Source organism: Eurosta solidaginis, chromosome 1, assembly GCF_040869045.1.
Source record: "Eurosta solidaginis isolate ZX-2024a chromosome 1, ASM4086904v1, whole genome shotgun sequence".
Taxonomy (NCBI): domain Eukaryota; kingdom Metazoa; phylum Arthropoda; class Insecta; order Diptera; family Tephritidae; genus Eurosta; species Eurosta solidaginis.
The window spans coordinates 347,284,042-347,302,427 of record NC_090319.1 but is presented as its reverse complement, the minus strand read 5'-3'; the positions used below and the strand labels follow the sequence as shown (position 1 = coordinate 347,302,427).

Below are 18,386 nucleotides of genomic sequence, written 5' to 3'. Positions count from 1 at the left end.
ATTCAATGGTGGAGTGTACATTTTTCCAGTGTACTGTTATAAGTTTTCGCCACTGCAGCTCTATTAATGCTATCTGACTTGAAGAATAACTATACTTCTCTTTTTCAAAGTAAGAAAATAAATCTGGTTTTGAAACTTTCAACGAATTTTCAGCAGAAAAAATATTAATCTTTTGTAGAGAACTCATATTGTTAGGTATGCGTTGTCGTAACTGATTTATCAACTCAATTAAAAATAGTTGACAGTTTTTACGAATATTTTTTTGTACTTCGTCATTAATACTACCTTCATTCAACTTGGATCTTATATATTCCTCGAAATCGTATGAAAAGTATGGTGTTGCAATGATATACGGGGTAAGAAGCGACGACAGAGGATCAAAATCCTCGGAATACAGCAAAACTTGTTGACAGTAAGTAGAAATCAATGTTTTTAGATCAGAAAATAACTTCGTAGGGTCAGCCGAATTACTTTCAAATGACTTATTCACTTTTTGAACTTCATTCAGTATTGGCTTTCAAAATATAAGATATGCCATGTGTGCATCCGTGTATAAATCATATAAAATTTTGACTTTATGACAGCTTTCTTTTAAAGACGTAATCCCAAAATGTGTTTTCAGTTCAATCCACTGATCGAAAATACGTTTAACTGCTGTTTCAATGGATAGCCACCGTGTATCGCAGGCCCTAACTAATTTGTACGGCTCATGGCCATCGTTAATTAAAGAAAAAATTTGCTTGTAACTATTTTGCCTAAAAGCAGATTTCGAAAACCAATTATAACTCTCGGAAATTAAAAATTCAATATCATTAGGGATGTACTTAGAAGGACTGGATACGGCTAGCTGAATCGAGTGACATATGCATGGCATTAAAATTATATTTTTATTATGATTTTTTCGAAGCGCAATGACACCTTTGTTTATCCCCACCATTGTGCTGGCATTGTCTGTCCCTAGCCCTATTAGTTTGTCTATATCGAGATTACATTCTTGAAGCGTTTTTAGAATAGCATCTACTATACCCTCTGCAGTAGAATTCGACAATTCTACTAATCTAAGAAATGTGTTAATAAAACGCTTCGTACTTGCACTATAATATACCTAGTTGCTTGTTAGTTGCAATATCGGTGGATTCATCTATGATTAAACTAAACTGTGCACTTCCAATATCTTCGAGTAAATTCTTTGTGAAGTAGGGGGACAAGACATTGGTTATTAAGGCACTGCACTTTGTTCTTCCTAGTTGCAAGTTGCTCGCAATAGCACTATCCAAAAATGTACTTTTCTGCATCATAGTTAAATGATCGACGGAACGAATTGAAGTGTGAATTGCAATATGAATTGCGTTGCGTAAATCGGCTCGTTTGGTATCGACGATTATTCTTGCCGGTTTGAAGGGGACCATTGGTTGGCATCCAGTTTTAAATGGCGCTAATGCGTCTATGTACTTATTTCTGTTCGCATGTGAAATAAGGCCAGAAAGTTTCGGCTGTAATTTGCATAAGCAATACTTGCAACTTAAGGAGTTATCCCTTAAAATGAGCCACTGGTTGAACCTTTTGTCACTTAGCCAGCTTTGTCGTATTTTTTGTTTATAAAGCCTGAAATTTTTTAAGAGCATAAATACATATACATAAAAATATATTGAAAACAACGGCAATGTTTGATGTTACCAATTATTCACATACATTTTCTTTTTGTTACGAGGTTCTTCATCTGTCACTTTGGTGACAGTAATCTCGTTTGGATTTGCTGTAATAATAATTATAATATAATAGTAAAGTAAAATTTGAAAGAATTACATGCGTACATACGTGTTAATGGGCAGGATTCAGCTGTTTCATTGGCAGGCTCTCCATTACTGCTGGCTGCCCTTTGTAAAACCGAATTCGGCAGCCTTTTTAAATATCTATATTGAATTAATAAAAACGATAATTTAATTACACTAAAATTAGTCAAATAAAAGTATTTAACTTACCTTTCCATTTTTTCTCCAGCAGCTTGACACAAATCGAGATAAACGAACGTATATACATTTGTATGATTATATTTCGCCGAAAGCAAAACGTCAACCATTGTAAATTTTACCAAGTAGCGCAACTAACAGCTAATCGGTGAAAATTCGCACATTCACACGCACAGTTCTCGACTCAGTTTCAAAAAAAAAATTTAGATTATTTAACTCAAATTTTAAAGTGAGATAATCCTTACGAATTTATGTATATAGAATATATAAGGCGTTTTTGTTGTTATTAAAACAATAGTTTTATTTATATTAAAGCTTTTATCATTTTTTTTTTTAACTTTGAAAAAACTCCGAACACCATTCCTTCATTATATGACATTCGACTGCCTAGTCCACTGCCTTCCACTCTAATCGCAACGTAACCTCTACTTAAGCTGCCAAACTATATAGTAAACAATGACGTCAACATTGTCACAGGGTTGCTACGCATAACTAAAGATTAGAACACATTCCAGGTGGTGCTTATGTACAAGGTGTTCACAGGAACTATTGAAATTATTTTATTTTATAAATTATTAAAAATACATTCGGAGTAAAAAATGCTAGAAAAAAGTCACGAAGCTAAATCCAAAATTTCGAGGCTAAAGGCAAAAAAAAGAGGCTAAATCTAGCCTCGAAAAGGCTAACCTGGCAACACTGCAAAGCATTGTTATATCAACAACAACAACAACAACAACCACACTGAAGCCTTGCTTATTTACTCAATACATATTAACGTTTTTATTACTTATTAGCTCATTATTCAATGATGTGATTACATGATGCGATTACTTGCATTCGAAGTTGAATTCGGGTTAAATAATAGCATTATGCCAATAATCATACATGTACAAAACTTATGTGAAGGTTCGAGCGGCTTTCGCTAATAAATTTTCCAATATCAATCAATTTTTGCTGCCAATCACAAACAGCCACATATTTTCGCACGTTATTCACACAGCTCCACATATGTATATAAAAGTTTACAAAGCACAAGCGTGCGAATGTATTTATGTATACGCTTATGCACATAGGTATGACAGCCATGCACAAATGGGTACATATGTAGGTATAATTCGATGACAGCGAGTGTGTACACTGTACAGATAAGTGGTACGCTCAAAGCTTCGTAGAGTATCGGAAAACTATTTTACCTACATGTCGTGTGAGCGCAGAGAGAAAGATTCAGTAAAGCAGTTTAAACTTGTACTTCAAGCTAGAGTTGCAAAAGTATCGATATAAATATCGAGTACTGTATTCCCATTTCTTATTCCTTTTGCTAGCGGCAGAATTACCAGCGTCTAAAACTTTGATAAGACAAATTAAACATAAATAAATAAAACTACAGACATTATGTCAGATTTGTGTTTATTTTAGATGAATACCTAACAAGTTGGTGGCTCTGAATATTGAAAAATTCTTACAAAAGGTCGATGTGAAAGGTACGTTATTTTTTCATATTATATAGAAAAATTGTTGCCAAAAAGCTACGAAGTACAAAGTCAAGCATTTGGATCCATTTTGACAAACTCAGTAACACTTTTGCAATACGCTACTGTTGGAAAAAATGTTATAAAACTAGTGGTAATACGTACAATTTGTTTCACCATCTAGAACGATAGCATACAACTGCAAATTTAGATTCACACAGCTCGCCAAATAGGATTGATTTTTATATGAAAAAAATATATGAAGATCCATCATCACTTAAAAGGGCTTTTGGCTGCACCCTACTAGGGTTTAGTCACCGCAGACGTTCGACCTTTTCCAATAGTGGATGACATAGGGTGTCGAAACTTTGTACATAACCTCGTTTCGCTGTATAAGCTGCGTTTTATGATCGTATATAATGTATATATACATGTACATATTGGTTTTAAATAAATGTCTGATATATACCCGATATTGCTTTTAAATTGAGTAAGCGCTTTTCACTATAAAAAAATTCGATATATATCGCGATATATCGGTACCCTCCCTGTTAAATATCGAAAATATCGAGTAAGCCGAATATCGATACTTTTGCAGCTCTACTTCAAGCAGTAAACATATAGTTCTCAATTCTATGAACAAACATTCTACATGTTGCTTTTTGTGTTGTAGCAGTGCTTCTCGAAAAAACAAAAAGATTTTTTCGGTAGCCACTATCGACTTAATCGGTGGAGCTCCTAGCGATTTTTTTTATATCCTACTTAAGTCAACAGAAAAATCGGTAGTCTCGACTAAAAAAAAATTTATATTAGCATTGCTCATCCATTCATCGGTCAGACCATTTGTCCGAGGGATCATCATCACATGTTCTTTTTGCAATAATTGCCATTAAAAGAAATGTATCGTAATGGAATTCAACACACTACTTCTTCTGATCGCGACTAATACTCTTGTAAAAAATAAAAATTGTTTTAAAAAGCAATAAAATAAAATCTGTCATAATTCAATACTGTATGAGATATTTGTCATTTATAAGGCTACACTGCTAAAATTTTATATGATCAACTTCGAAAGGTTGACTTAAAAACTGTAAAGCCACTCTTTTGTACACTTTTGAAAATCTTTGCATCGACTTCAAAAACTGTTGAAGATGTTGTGATATTATTTATAACCATCTTTTCTTTTCAAAATTGAATTGCCGTAGACAAGAATCACAAAATCGGTTTATTACCACACCCACTTTCTATATAAAAATGGAAAATACACATATAAAACAAACATACAAATTGGAGATCTCTACTCTCTACTGCTTCTTTCCATGTATTTAGCGATGAAACAATGTATATTGTTCATAAAAATACATTTACACAGCAATTTCAGATAGTAATAAATGGATTGAGGACGATCGACTTCGTTATTTCCCGAAATATTTTCATATCCACCTCAAAGTTTAGACATTTAAAGATCAATAAAGATACATGGCTCTCAGTCTATCGAAAAATACGGATCAGAGTATAGAAAAAATTTCAAACACGGATAAAATTTCTGCCAGAACGAAAAGGGCAATCTGGAAACCAATGTTCAGGGAGTGCTCAGATTCTTGAAGGAAGTCATACGTGTTGTTAAATGGAGGCAGCGTTGAAACACCCAGCGATGTTGATAACGTTCTACGCGCTCTTCATAATAATTGCTACTGGAGGTTGGTACGGGACAAATCATCCGCATTTCTTTAATTTTTAGGACTTGACTAAAGAAAAATTATATTATTTTCAAACAAAGATTAAGTGCATAAGGATTATATGGTACATGTGTTAATGGAAATAGAAACCTGCTCTTGAAATATTTGTACAACAAGCATCCGTTTGTATGGGACACCAGTCAATCCGGTGAAACTTCAGCGAAACTATTAATATTGAAAAAAAAAAAAAAAACAAATACTTCATTTGGTAATAGTAAAGGTTTGTCAAAAAATAACAAATAAAATTTAAATATGTATGTTTATTCGAAAAAAAAAAAATAGCTTTAAAAATAAATTATTTTTATGAGACACGGGTGCAATTCACTTTTTAAAATTCGATTTCCCTTATACAATATATCGTAGCGTGCTCTACTTCCTCCAAAAATCCTGGGTTCAAGCCCAGGGCAAAGCGACTAGAAAAATTTAGAAACCAGTTTTCTCAGTTAGAAAACTTGCTCTAAGCGCAGCACCCCTCGGCAGTGATTTCGAGTGTATTTCTGCCGTGTAAAATTTCTCAATGAAAATTAAAATTCTCAAATGTGGTATTTGAATATGGAGCTATGTCAAAGCTGTGCACCACTGGTATGAGTTTAAATGAAGCGTTTTTTTTATAGCAATTACTTTGCACACAGGAGGTATTGATATTTGGTGTGAAATTTGGTTTGGCACAGTGCAATATTTACGTTAACAAATTAAATTTTATAAATTTACAAGCACTTATACGGTTGTTTGCATGTGCGTTTCTTTGTATTGTTTGATTGGGTGGGTGAAAGTTCATATGGAATAGTATTTAAGTTATGCTTGCATTATAACAGTGTCATACTCGTATACATATATTGAGTGCAATTGTATGCGTTGAAAAGTAATCAATCATGCTGTCATTTACACATAATATTTTTCGTATTTGATGGTTTTATGCTTGTATGCGTGTTCGTATTTCTGAGCATGTCGTCAATCGTAATAAATTTATCAATAATTGCCAAAACAGTTGTTCGACAACACTAAGCTACAAGTGCGTATACAAGTGATGGAACGGCGTAAATCATCATTATTAACTTACTCAAAATATAAATGTGTCTGTAATAATTTAGTGAGTACATTGACAAATCTGCTTAGCGGCTTTGAAACACTTAATTTATTTAGTTTGTAAATTACAAGCAGACATATATGTATGTACATCAGTGGCGTAGCGAGAGGTGGGGAAGGGGGGGGGGGAGGACATCTTGCACCGGTAGCTACTCACAGAGGGGCGCCAAATGGTTCCAAATGCAGAACTTCCTGAATAATTTGTGTTTTTATTATAACTGATTTCTGGAAAATAATGATTTCAGGAAAAAATGTTCTATACTAAAAAATGCATGCATATATCCGGAGCACCAGAATACAAGCGGTTAGCGTTATCGTTTATGGGCTAGAGAATGTAGTAGAACACTTAGAACAATTAGCAGAGGACATTAACACCACAAGTGACACCAGAAGTGAAGCCAAATTCTGTTGCAAAATATACTAAATTCTAGCTTCATAACATTAGTTAATTTCTGGTATGAAACCTTAAGGAGGATTGACCGAGCGCAGCTCAGATTATAAAATCCGGGGATGAATTTTAGAGAATCGTATCATTAGCGACTGAACTATACGAAAGTCGAGACACTCTCTGTGAAGAAGCAATAGAAAAAGCGAAGTATCTTTGTGAAAAATTGGATATTGATGTAGCAGAACGTGTGCGATAGAAGGCGCTGCAAAATGCCTGGAGAATCGGCTAGAGATGTTGGTCTTTCCGCAGAATGTGAAATTTCTCGCGATATGAAAAGTGTTCTCGATCGTCTCCAACAAGAAATACGTACAAAATTTACACGACTAAATGACCTTGATTTTATATTTGGATTTCTCTTAGACATTGGAAATTTGTTAAACAAGGACAGTAACGACTTAGAAAGAAATTGTAAGCACTTGGCTGAATTTTATAATACAGATTTCGATGGAACAGAACTTGTTACCGAAATATGTGACTGCAAAATATTACTTCGCAGTAGAAAAGAAATTGAACCTAAAATTCTGTTAGAATTACTTACTTTTATAATCTCGTATGGAGAAGATGTCTTTCGAAACTTGCGAGTGGCACTTCAAAGACTCTTGACTATCTCAGTGTCAATTGCTAGGTGCGAAATTAAAACTGAACAAAAATATATATTTTCGCCGGGCGCAAGAAAGCCTCACTACTCCACTGATGCACATACATACATATGTATGTATCTATAAACTACACTGCAAAAAATTCTGCGATTAATGCCTAAAGAGATTGGTCTTCGATTGATCTCTTTTGTCTATATTTGGGCATAATTGATTCCCTTTAGTCCCCTTCGGGTAAGTTGGGATTGGTCAGTTTGAAATAAATGCAGCCCATTTCAAGAAATATTAAAAAAAGCGGCAAAGAAATGAGTAAAATAAAAAAGATTGCCCGCAATTGATCCGAATTATTTAAGAAAAATGCGGAGCCCTATACCGCACCTACATTACTTAACTCCTAACTCCTACAGCGGAGCTAGGGTTAAATTTTCGGAGAATATTTTTTATTCCTTTTTAAAAAGCGGGCGAACAACTTACATCAAATAAATTTGGTGGCTTAGCAAACCTTTCGATTGTGCTTATGCCATGTGAACTGCGTGTGGTCCCTATATGAGTCCTTATTAAATCGAAAAAGGACTAGTCTTCATATGTCCCCATATGGGTACAAAGGCGATTGGTCTATCAAACCCTTTCGGCTATAAACGGGTACAATTAGTCTCTTCATAGGACATGCTCAAACAATAGATAAATAACTCATACAAAGATATCAAAACTGGCTTTGGTTGCATACTTCTTTGCTAGTCATCCTCGATTCATCATCGACTAATCTAATTTTTGCAGGGTAAATATTGTTGTTGTTTAAGTGCGTGCATTAGTTTTGTGGCTTTAAACTAACTTGCAGATTGAATTTCAAAGCGCAAATACTTCCATGCAGAAAATATGGGAGGCAGCCATATAGCGTAGGAAAAATTAGGATGTGGAATGCTATTGTTGTCCCAAGATAATTGAATTTATCCGGTGAATAACAAATATTGATTTCGAGCAAAAATTCAAAACCTAGCTATTAGAAGATATCATGTCAAAATTTCATGAGTTAACAAAATCCGAAAAGATGAATGTTTGTGGTAATAAATTTTCAATCGACATTTATCTTCTCTTTCTCTTTGTACATTTTTCCTTCCTTTTGGTCTTCTCCTGTGCCTTTCTTTGTAACTTTTCTGGTCAATTTCATTTTAATTTTGACTATAACTATCACTCTCACTTTCAACTTCACTTTAAATATCGCTATCATTATCACTATCACAGTCAACATCAGTGTCACTATCACGATCACTATCAGTATAATTAAAACTATCACTATCACCATCAATATCTCGATTGCTATGACTATCTTTATCATTATATCTATGCTTAAACTATCTCTATCACTTTAACTAAAATGTCACTATCATTACTACTATCAATATCACATAACTTTTTCTTTCCTTTACCTTTCCAGTTTCCCTTCTAATTTCTATTACATTTCCCTCTCCATTTTCCTTTTCCATTTTCCTTGATCCTGCCCATTCCATTTCCCTTTCACTATCACTTTCCCTTCCCCCTCCCATTCCGTTTCCATTTTCCTTTCTCTATCAGTTTTCATTTGCCTTGACCTTTCGCATTTGATTTCCTTTTCCCACTCAAATTCGTTTTACCTCCCCTCCTCCCTCTCATTTTCCTTTTCCATTTGAATAGCCTCATCATATTCCTTTCCCATTTCCTTTTTTCCTTCCTTTCTTTTTCTTTTGCATTTAATGTCCTTTTCCTTTACTTTCCCTTTTTCTCTAAATTAAAATTTTAATTTTAATTTTGATTTTCATCTCAATTTAAATTTTCACTTCAGTTTTAATCTTAATTTTAGTTTTGATTTAAATTTAAATTTTGTTTTTAAAATTATCCTTAACTTAAATGTTAGTTTCAATTTTAATTTAAACTTAAATTTTAGTTTCCGTTTCTAATTTTTGTTTCAATTTTGACTTTAGTTTTAATTTTGGATAAGTTCTTTTAATTTTGATTCTAAATTTAATTTTGGTGTTAATAATACTGTTTTAAATTTGTTTTCATCTTGCTTTCAATTTTAATTTAATTTTTAATAGTTATTCTCAATTTTGGCTTTAATTTAAATTTGTATGTTAAATTTTGTTTTTGTTTATAACATTTAATGCTAACTTATTTTTATTTAAATTAAAATTTTGATATTAATTTTAATTTTAGTTTAAATTTTAATTTTAACTTTAACTGCTAACAATAGCATTGAATTTAATTTTAATTTTTCCTTTTCTTTTGCTTCGCTTTCCCTTTTCTTTTTTCTTTCCCATTTCAATTTCTTTTTCCTTTTTCTTTGCCTTTCGTTTCATTTATTCCTTTCTCTTTCCTATCCCTCTCCTTGGAAGAACTTGCAATAACCTGTTTACTTAGGATTCCCCTCAATAGTTACCCTAGCTAAGCTACGTCAAATATAATAACAAAAAACCTATAACTGCCCCTTCATTCAGCTAGAACGCAATTACTCAAATAACTCTAGCCCCCACATTCGCGATTACTTTGAAATTAAAAACTTACTTTACAAGTTTGTGTCAAACAATTTCCATAAGATTTTTCGGGAAATTCAATTCACAAATTCTAAAAAAATTCTTGTATCGTTTTTGAATTTTTCATTTATTTATTCGTGTTAATCCGCTTATCGCCAAACAACGTCAACACCAACTTTAATCTAGGACATGCAGCATGCCCCTTTGTCAGATAACGAAAAATAAACAAAATATAGTATGAATACATATGTATAAAATGGTAGAATCTATGAATGAATGTGCGAGTGAAGAGCGTTAAAAGACCATACAATACGGCACTTAAGCGAAAGGATAAGCATTTGAATTCATTGTTAGTCCCGTTTTGTGGGAAAGAGACCCACATTTGATATGAAAAATAAATTTGTATTTATTTATTCTATCATGCAAACATACAAACGAACATTAAAACTTTTCAATAAAGGGTTAAAATGTCATTAATACAAATATAGAGAACAATCAAAATGACAATTGCTTAAAGATTTGTTGTGGTAGATAAAGTTCAGATTTTAGTGACACTGGAAAGCGGATACCAACAAATCGCCTTTGGTTTACACAGTCAGCTTGGGATAACAAAAGGACTAACAGTTCAAAATATACATACACTCGAAAAGTACAAATTTTTCGATTAATCGAAAAGATAATTTCACTTTCTTCCACAAATCTAGAACTACGCGTTATCTGGGTCCCGGGTCATAGGGGGATAGAGGGTAACGAGAAGGCCGACGAGCTAGCACGCAGGGGCTCATCAGAGATGAACGAGGAAATAAGCAGAGTCAAAATAGGTATACACTGAACAGTAGCCAAGGGGAATATCCAAAGCTTCTACTTGAAGGAAGCACAAAGTGGAATAACATCACCACCTGTGCAATATGAAAATCCATTTGGCCAAACTATGATGGAAAGCGGACGTGAAGTCTTCTGAACAAATCCAGGGCTAACACACGCAAACTGATAGCAGTCTGCACCGATCACTGGGCAGTAGGACGCATGCGGAAAAGATGGGCATTCCGTATAACGAATACTGCAGAAGCTGCAAAGATCCAAATGCCAGGGAGACAGTAGAACACTTTATGTGTAAATGCCCGGCTCTAGCTATAGCGCGGGTAAGGTTTCTTGGAACCCCGTTTCTAGAAGACCTCAGAGGGTTATCTGCGATAGCAATCCCGAATATTCTTAATTTTATCAACAACTCTGGCTGGTTGTAATACATTGACCGTAACATTCCTTAGGTTTTTAGACGAGTTACATGGCATCAAAACAGCTTTAAATAGCTACTTGACCGACCAGGGTCGCAGCCATTTCACCTACCTAACACTTTCTTCATAAATCAAAAAGCTAATAAGTTTTGTAATTTATTAAATGCAAATCTCGATTAATCTAGTTATCGATTAATTGGATAAATATTTATTCAATTTAGTTGTTTTATCGAATAAAAGCTCAGCCCTAATTATAATTCATGGCATAACATTCATAGACAATCAAACTGAAAAATTTTACGAAAATAATTACACAGAATTCAGCTCGAAAAAAAAATCCAACACTCGAAGGCAAGCGAGCGTCATAAACTAAGCTCAATTGCATTCAATAGCTTCAAGCGATCGTACAAGCCCGTAGTGGAAGCGTATAGACTTTTTATATCTAAGTGTTGGATAAGTGCTTGTTTGACATTGAAATCTTTGCAACACTTTATTCATAAAGGACGGACGGCAGCAATTGCAACAAGGCTTTAAATATAAGGCGAACGGACTACACGGTCTCATGCCGGAGCTTCGAGTGTACTACCCATGTGTGTAGCGATGGTTCCAAATTAAAAGGCGTCTGATCTGTTGGTTATTATGTTAATCCAGAAATAAGCAGATCCTACAGACTTCCAGATCACTGCAGTGTTTTTCAGGCCCTGAAGAAAGCAGCAGAAATTTTGGAGGATGCATGCTTAAACTGCAATCCCGTCAATATATATATTGATGATCAGGCGGCGATCAAAGCAATAATATGACACAGTACACCATCAAGAAGTTTCCTGGAATGCAAATTAAAAAAGAACCATTGGAGAGACTTCGCCTAGGTCGGCCCATACCTCTGTAATAGGTTCCCCGTCATAAAGGGACGTAAAGTAATGAGAAGGCTGATGAGTTGGCAAAAGAGGGTGCAGCACTCAATGAATGGACGGTAGACGCATTAATATGTTTGGGGGAAATAAAAAGAAGGAAGGAGCTGCGTATAATCCATCAATCAAGATAAGCGTGGACAGCAACGCTGGACTGTAAAATTTCTAAGATGATGTGCTAATCCTACGACGTTTGACTCACAAAGTTGCTCTCTCTGAAAAGAGAAGACTTAATGCCACGATGGGCATACCCAATGTTCTGCGCTCGCTTTGTCAGGGCAGAGTGCCAGATCTTGAGGCAACAATTAAGCTAGGTCCCAGAAAATTTTTAGTATTTGCCAAGAAAACGGAGCTATTCCATAACATAATCTCTGGCACCTAATTGGTGCCTTTGTTGGTATGTGAGGTCTTTTTTGACCGGCTAGATTTGCATATTATTTTGGAAACCAGCTTTAAGTTACTGCTCATATTTTTTTAATTAGAAGCGATTTAAACACAGTCAACCATCTGAGTTTACCTCTTTCAATAAAAAAAAAACCTTTCCAGCAATTAGTTTTTCGGCAACATTTTGTTGTTATTCTCGCCCAATTAATTATTCAAGTCAAAATTTTCATATCCCCAAGCTAAAAGATTGACTGAAACACAACCCTTGTGGGCAGCTAGACCAACAGTACATATGGTCACAAATAAAATGAACACATATGAACATACATATCTACATAGGAATCGTCTTGATATACAGATGTGCGCTCTGTGCAGTGTTAAAGCGTACTAAGCCAGAAAGTACCATTCAATTTTCATACTGATTACGAACTATTCCAAAAAATAATAAATTTCTGATTTCTAAAGCGTGGGAGTATGAAAAAACTTCAGTCTGGGAATAAACTGAAGAGAGCTTCATTCGTAGTATGAACAGACAACAAAAATTTAAAAAATGAAAAAGTTGTAAAGCAAAAAGTGGAGAATAGTATGTTTCTCTGCTATGGTTGGGGGTAGTGCACACTTAACTTCGACTGCATTTCACTTATGCTCACATGAATTTTTCACAACCACTAAGCAAAGTGCTGATATCGGCACGACACTAAAAATAGTGCAAAGTTGGAGCAACCACTACGCCTAAGCTGTTACTAAAAAATTTTACTCTACTTTGAACAATTGTACCCGTTAGAAAATAAGGGAAATTTTACCCTAATTTGTTACAGTTTGATACAAGATAAATATCTTCAGGAATATTTTAGCTGTTATTTTGAGAAAAGTTCCGAATTATTTCAATACTCTTTCGGGAAGCATAATGAGTTAAAAATAGTCTAGAAATGGTGCATAAGTTTTCACGAAATGAAACATACTAAAATCTTGAAATTGACATGAAATTGTAACAGTATGGCTCTGAAATCTTTTCGAAATGATCCCGAAAACAATCCCTAAGTGATTTTACAATAGTCCCTAAATGACTCCCAAATAGTTTCGAAATGATACTCAAATAATCCGGAAGTGATTCTGAAATAATTCCAAATTGGTCCAGAGAATAATTCTTAAAAAATCCCGACTTGCTTCTGAAGTTATCGCGAGATGCTGACGCTTTGTTTGTGCTTTTTAAAGTTAAAATAATACTTTTGAGTGCTTTTACTCGTTTTGTGATCGAAAGTAGTGCGAGCCTTTGCGTGGTACACTGTTTTTGTGTTAAAACATATAAATTCATTAAATTATTTGGTTTTATTTAAGTGTTTTACTCTTTTAAATAAAACATTATTGTGCCGAGTCTTTTTATTTTGCATATCTAGTTGTTGCTATTGTAAGGCTACTGTTTTAATATTGCAATTTTGTTATTGTGCGCACATTTTGTTTTCCATATTCTTTTATCACAGCGGTTTCGTTCTGGATTGTTGATCGTATACTACAGTGTATCTAAAACTGCTAGTTCAGTGTTGCTTCTTTGTGCTAATGCGCTTTTTTCCTTGTCTATAACTTTTATTATTTAGCACATTTAAATCCACTTGATTCATGTACGCCTATCTAGTTTCAACTATACGTGGCATGCTGGCTATGCGACGGGCTTGCCCACGTAAAGTGTGCTGGTTTGACAGGCAGGACTGCGGATCAACTAAATGACAATAAGGGTTTACGCTGGTCCTGTTTAAAATGTCGTTCAATTGACACTGAACTATTTAAATTGTTTAGAGTTACCTGGCTTTTCTGATATTGGCACAGATCTTTCCATATTGAATTAAAAATTCCAAAAATACGAATCATTATTCAAGTCCTTCAGGTGTTTGGATGACATACCGCAGGGTTCAAATAAAGAAAGTAGAAATTCTAAACGTAAACGGCTTGAAGACTCAAATGGTAACTCCTCCGATCCCAGCGAGCCACCTTCAAAAGTTCCTCACAATTCTTGTCTACCTAACGATTCTTCGAGTACTTCGACTTCAAATCAAATTTCGAATATTCCTCCTCTCCAAACAACTGAACTAATCGATTTGGCTTCACCTAATCCTCTTTCTGTGGAGGAATCAACATCCACTTGTGTTACAACAAAGCCCTCCTATAGGAAAAATAGCGAGCTTCCAAATATTCCACCTGGGTCGGGACAAATACCCAGAAATCTAGTTGTGGTACCTCAGAAAAAATCAATTTTTGTCTCTAGGTTCAATATTACGTTGCTTCTAAAATTAAAACTGATGATATAAGAATTAGAAAATTTAATTTCAACTATCCGCGAAATGTTTCATCTTTCGTTTTGGCTGGCTGGAGCTTTTGTCCGTGAATTTGACTACAGGCCGAACAGGAACTTCAATAATATAGCCTCGATTCGTCGTCTGAACACCGAGTCAAAAAACTAATTTTGGTTTCCGACCTTACTGTGTACTACCAGAATTTAATAATAGAAAACTAACCGACCTTTATTTAAAAACGTTACATTGTAACTATAAACTTATTTCCTTTACAGAAACGTGGTTAAAGCCAAACGTTTTCGATTCTGAATGTTTTTCTAGCGATTACCAAGTATTTAGAAATGATCGCCTAGACAAAATCGGAGGTGGTGTTCTACTCGCCGTACGTTTTACACTAACGTCCGAAGAAGTAATTGTTCCTTTTATTGAATCGATCGAGCTAAAATGTATCCGCATCCAGTTAGGAAATAATCATTTATAATTAGCTGTCTGTTACATTTCGCCCTCATCTGATATTTCAGTTTACATGCAACTCACCTTTCTGCTTGAAACTATTAATTTAATGTTGAAACCCTGTGATTCTATAATTGTCTTTGGGGACTTCAACCTTCCTCACATTTCTTGGAGTATCTTTGATGGTAGCATCGTACCAGTCTCATCCAAAATTGGATATAACGATTTTCTGGACGATATGACAAATCTGTGTCTTAACTAGATTAATCTTATCCCTAACAACCTTGGAAGAATATTAGATTTAGTATACGTTGACGACACATATAAATTTTCTTTGAGCCGTTGTGATCCTTTGGTCTTACCAGTAGACGCTTACCATCCTTCTGTAGAGGTCTTTACGAAATTATAAAAAACGCTAAGGATTGCGGTACTAATCTGTGTGCTTCAGACTTTGGGTTTGACTTTAATTTTGCCAAAGCCAATTTTAAAAACTTAAACCGAGAACTATCTAATTTCACGTGGCCTGAATATAGTGGAGATATAGAAGCCAACGTCTCGCATTTTAATAATACCATTTACAGCCTATTCGACAAGTATGTTCCTAAACGTAATTTTGCCTATGCTGAACCAACCCAAGTATGTTTTACTAAACAACTTAAAGCTTTAAAAAATAAAAAAAAACCTGGTCATTTAAGTTATACAAAATCAGGTTTAAGCAAAGACTACTTCCGGTATTCGAATTTATGTCAGAAGTATTTTGAACTCAATAAAAAGTGTTATAAGGCTTATATCTGTAAGATGAAAAATAATGTTATCCGCAATCCGAAATCTTTTTATGATTTCGCAAACTCCAAACGCAACGTAAAGGGGTTCCATTCAGTTATGAAATTCAGAGATTTTTTATCCAACGATAATCAAGATATTGCAAGTTTCTTTGCACATTTTTTCAAAGCTAATTATTCCATAGATGGATTTGCTCAGTCACACAATTATCCCTATCAATTTCACTCTAACAACTTAATCACTACGCCAACTATCTCTCATGAAGATATTTTATTTTACCTCAGGACCTTAAAGGAATCTTCCAAAAGTGGTCCTGATAGGATTCCCACATGCTTTTTAATAAAATACGCAGATTATAGCTACAAGCCTTTAACTAACTTGTTTGATCTATCTTTGAAGTGTGGCATCTTTCCGTCAGCGTGGAAAGGATCTTTTCTCATTCCTCTCATAAGAACGCGAGTAGGTCTATCATCGAAAACTATCGGGGCATAGCTAAGCTCTCCGCTATTCCAAAATTATATTGATACTAGCCTGCTCACACTTCCGATCTCTACATTAATTGCTAGTTGCCAACACGGATTTTGCAAGGGAAAATCCACAATTACCAACTTGCTTGAATTCACAACTCATGTCTCAAATGGGTTTCGAGAATACATGCACACGGACGTTGTATACACAGATTTTAGTAAAGCGTTTGACAAAGTATGTTACTCGCTACTTATTCATAAACTGGACATTCTGGGCTTTCAACCAGGTCTCACTCAGTGGATATCGTCTTATCTTCTTGATAGAACCCAAAGAGTTATCTCTAAAAATGCTGATGTCATTGACGTAACTTTTGGAGTTCCTCAGGACAGTCATCTTGGCCCAATTCTGTTCTTGCTGTTTATAAACGATATTTCTACAACAAAAATGTACGCTGATGATGTAAATTTTTTTTATCCTATGCGCCGAGCGAAGAAAGGTCTCTTTTACAATCTTATCTGAACGCATTGCACAATTGGTGCACCATTAACTATATGTCACTTAATCTTAAAAAATGCAAGTTTATGCGATTTTCTCGTAGATTACTTCAGCCAGTTTCCTATTCTCTTAACAATTATAATCTTGAACAGGTATACAGTTTTATAGACCTTGGTGTTAATATGGACAATAAACTTAACCTCAACCTTCATATTACTGCAACTGCTAATAGTTAGAGGTGTTCTAGCGTTTGTAAAGCGATGTTCTAAAGAATTTAGTGACCCGAACGTTATTAAAGCTCTTTATAAAACATTAGTCAGGCCGATGTTAGAATATGGTGCAATAATTTGGAAACCGAACTACCAGGCTTGATCGGCTAGAATCAGTCCAAAAACAATTCTTACTTTTCTCCTTATGCGATTTCCATTAGGATTCTACGTGTAATCTGCTACCTTATACTAACCGCCTGAAACTTTTTAATCTTCCCACCCTTTCTAGTCGTAAGGAAATGCTTGAAATTGTATTTATGATTAATTTATTAAATGGTGCGGTCTCTAGCTCATTTCTGTTGAGCGAAGTAAACTCTAATGTCCCTTCCCGGCCTTCAAGACATTTTAAACCTCTCTACCTAAAACATTGTAGAACAAATTTTGAATTAAATGAACCTTTCCGCTGTTTGTGTCAGAATTATAACTCCCACTCTAGCATATTTGATGTTCCGGACTCATTTATTTCTTCCGTAGAAAACAGGCACGAGTTCGCGTGATCACCCTACTGGGCATCCGGCTCCTTTATGAGCACGTTGCGTCAGCTCCCTTATGGGCACCATGCTCCTTTCTGAGCACCTCGCGTAAGCTCCCTTCTGAGCTCCTCACGATGACTGATCTGATCAATTTGAATTTTTAAATGCATAAGTTTACTTTTATTCAATTTTAAGCTAATAATTTACAAGTTATAATACTTTTTGTACTAATTTTATACTTTACCAGTCGCCCGTTTTCGTTTTGTGTCGACTTTAATTAAATAAATAAATAAAACAGTCCCGGAGTAGTCTCAAAGTGGCTAAGCAGTATACGATACAGTTCCTCCCCTTCAAAAATTTACCGAAGTCCGTAAATCCCAAATGCATTGGAAAAGGTGGCACTTAGCTCCAAAATACGATATCCTCCCTTAACTGAATAACACGACTTTTACCGCAAATTTCCGAAAATATTTTTAAGCATCACTTTTATTCAATTTTGATATAAACCCGGTTTTTACTGCCGACCGCTTACATGTAATAAGTTACTAGCGATTTCACTACAAAAACAAAATATTGCTTTAGACGAGTCTCGGCAGGACAAACTTCCCGTGGAAGTAGAGTCGTGAAATTCTGAACATACTTCAAAACTTATGACAATGCAAAATGAAGGAAAAAAATGTCGGGAACCTGTGTTTAAAAAATTTCGTCTATATTTGAGACTGTTGGGGTCTTGAGAACTGTTTCTACGAGACTTGCCATTGGCTACAAACATAAAACGTCACAAATAAAAATCTTACTTAGTACACTAGATT

The 18,386-nt window shown here is 34.7% G+C and overlaps 1 protein-coding gene across 1 annotated transcript; it reads right to left on the bottom strand.

Annotated features, from left to right (window-relative positions):
* Positions 1-1,094: 1,094 nt before the first annotated feature.
* On the bottom strand, positions 1,095-2,080 carry LOC137241023 (uncharacterized). The gene is made up of 4 exons (XM_067768172.1): positions 1,983-2,080; positions 1,819-1,913; positions 1,693-1,756; positions 1,095-1,605 (listed from the first exon to the last, which is right to left on the bottom strand). Exons 1-4 carry the CDS (start codon positions 2,078-2,080, stop codon positions 1,095-1,097), a joined length of 768 nt encoding a protein of 255 aa, XP_067624273.1.
* Positions 2,081-18,386: the final 16,306 nt, after the last annotated feature.

Excerpts from the sequence above, each read along its gene's own strand:
- LOC137241023 (XM_067768172.1), bottom strand. The coding sequence starts at position 2,080 with ATGGTTGACGTTTTGCTTTCGGCGAAATATAATCATACAAATGTATAT. Across the intron at positions 1,757-1,818 it reads TGAATCCTGCCCATTAACAC|CAAATCCAAACGAGATTACT; the intron begins GTATGTACGCAT and ends TTATTATTACAG. Across the intron at positions 1,606-1,692 it reads CCTCGTAACAAAAAGAAAAT|GCTTTATAAACAAAAAATAC; the intron begins GTATGTGAATAA and ends AAAAAATTTCAG.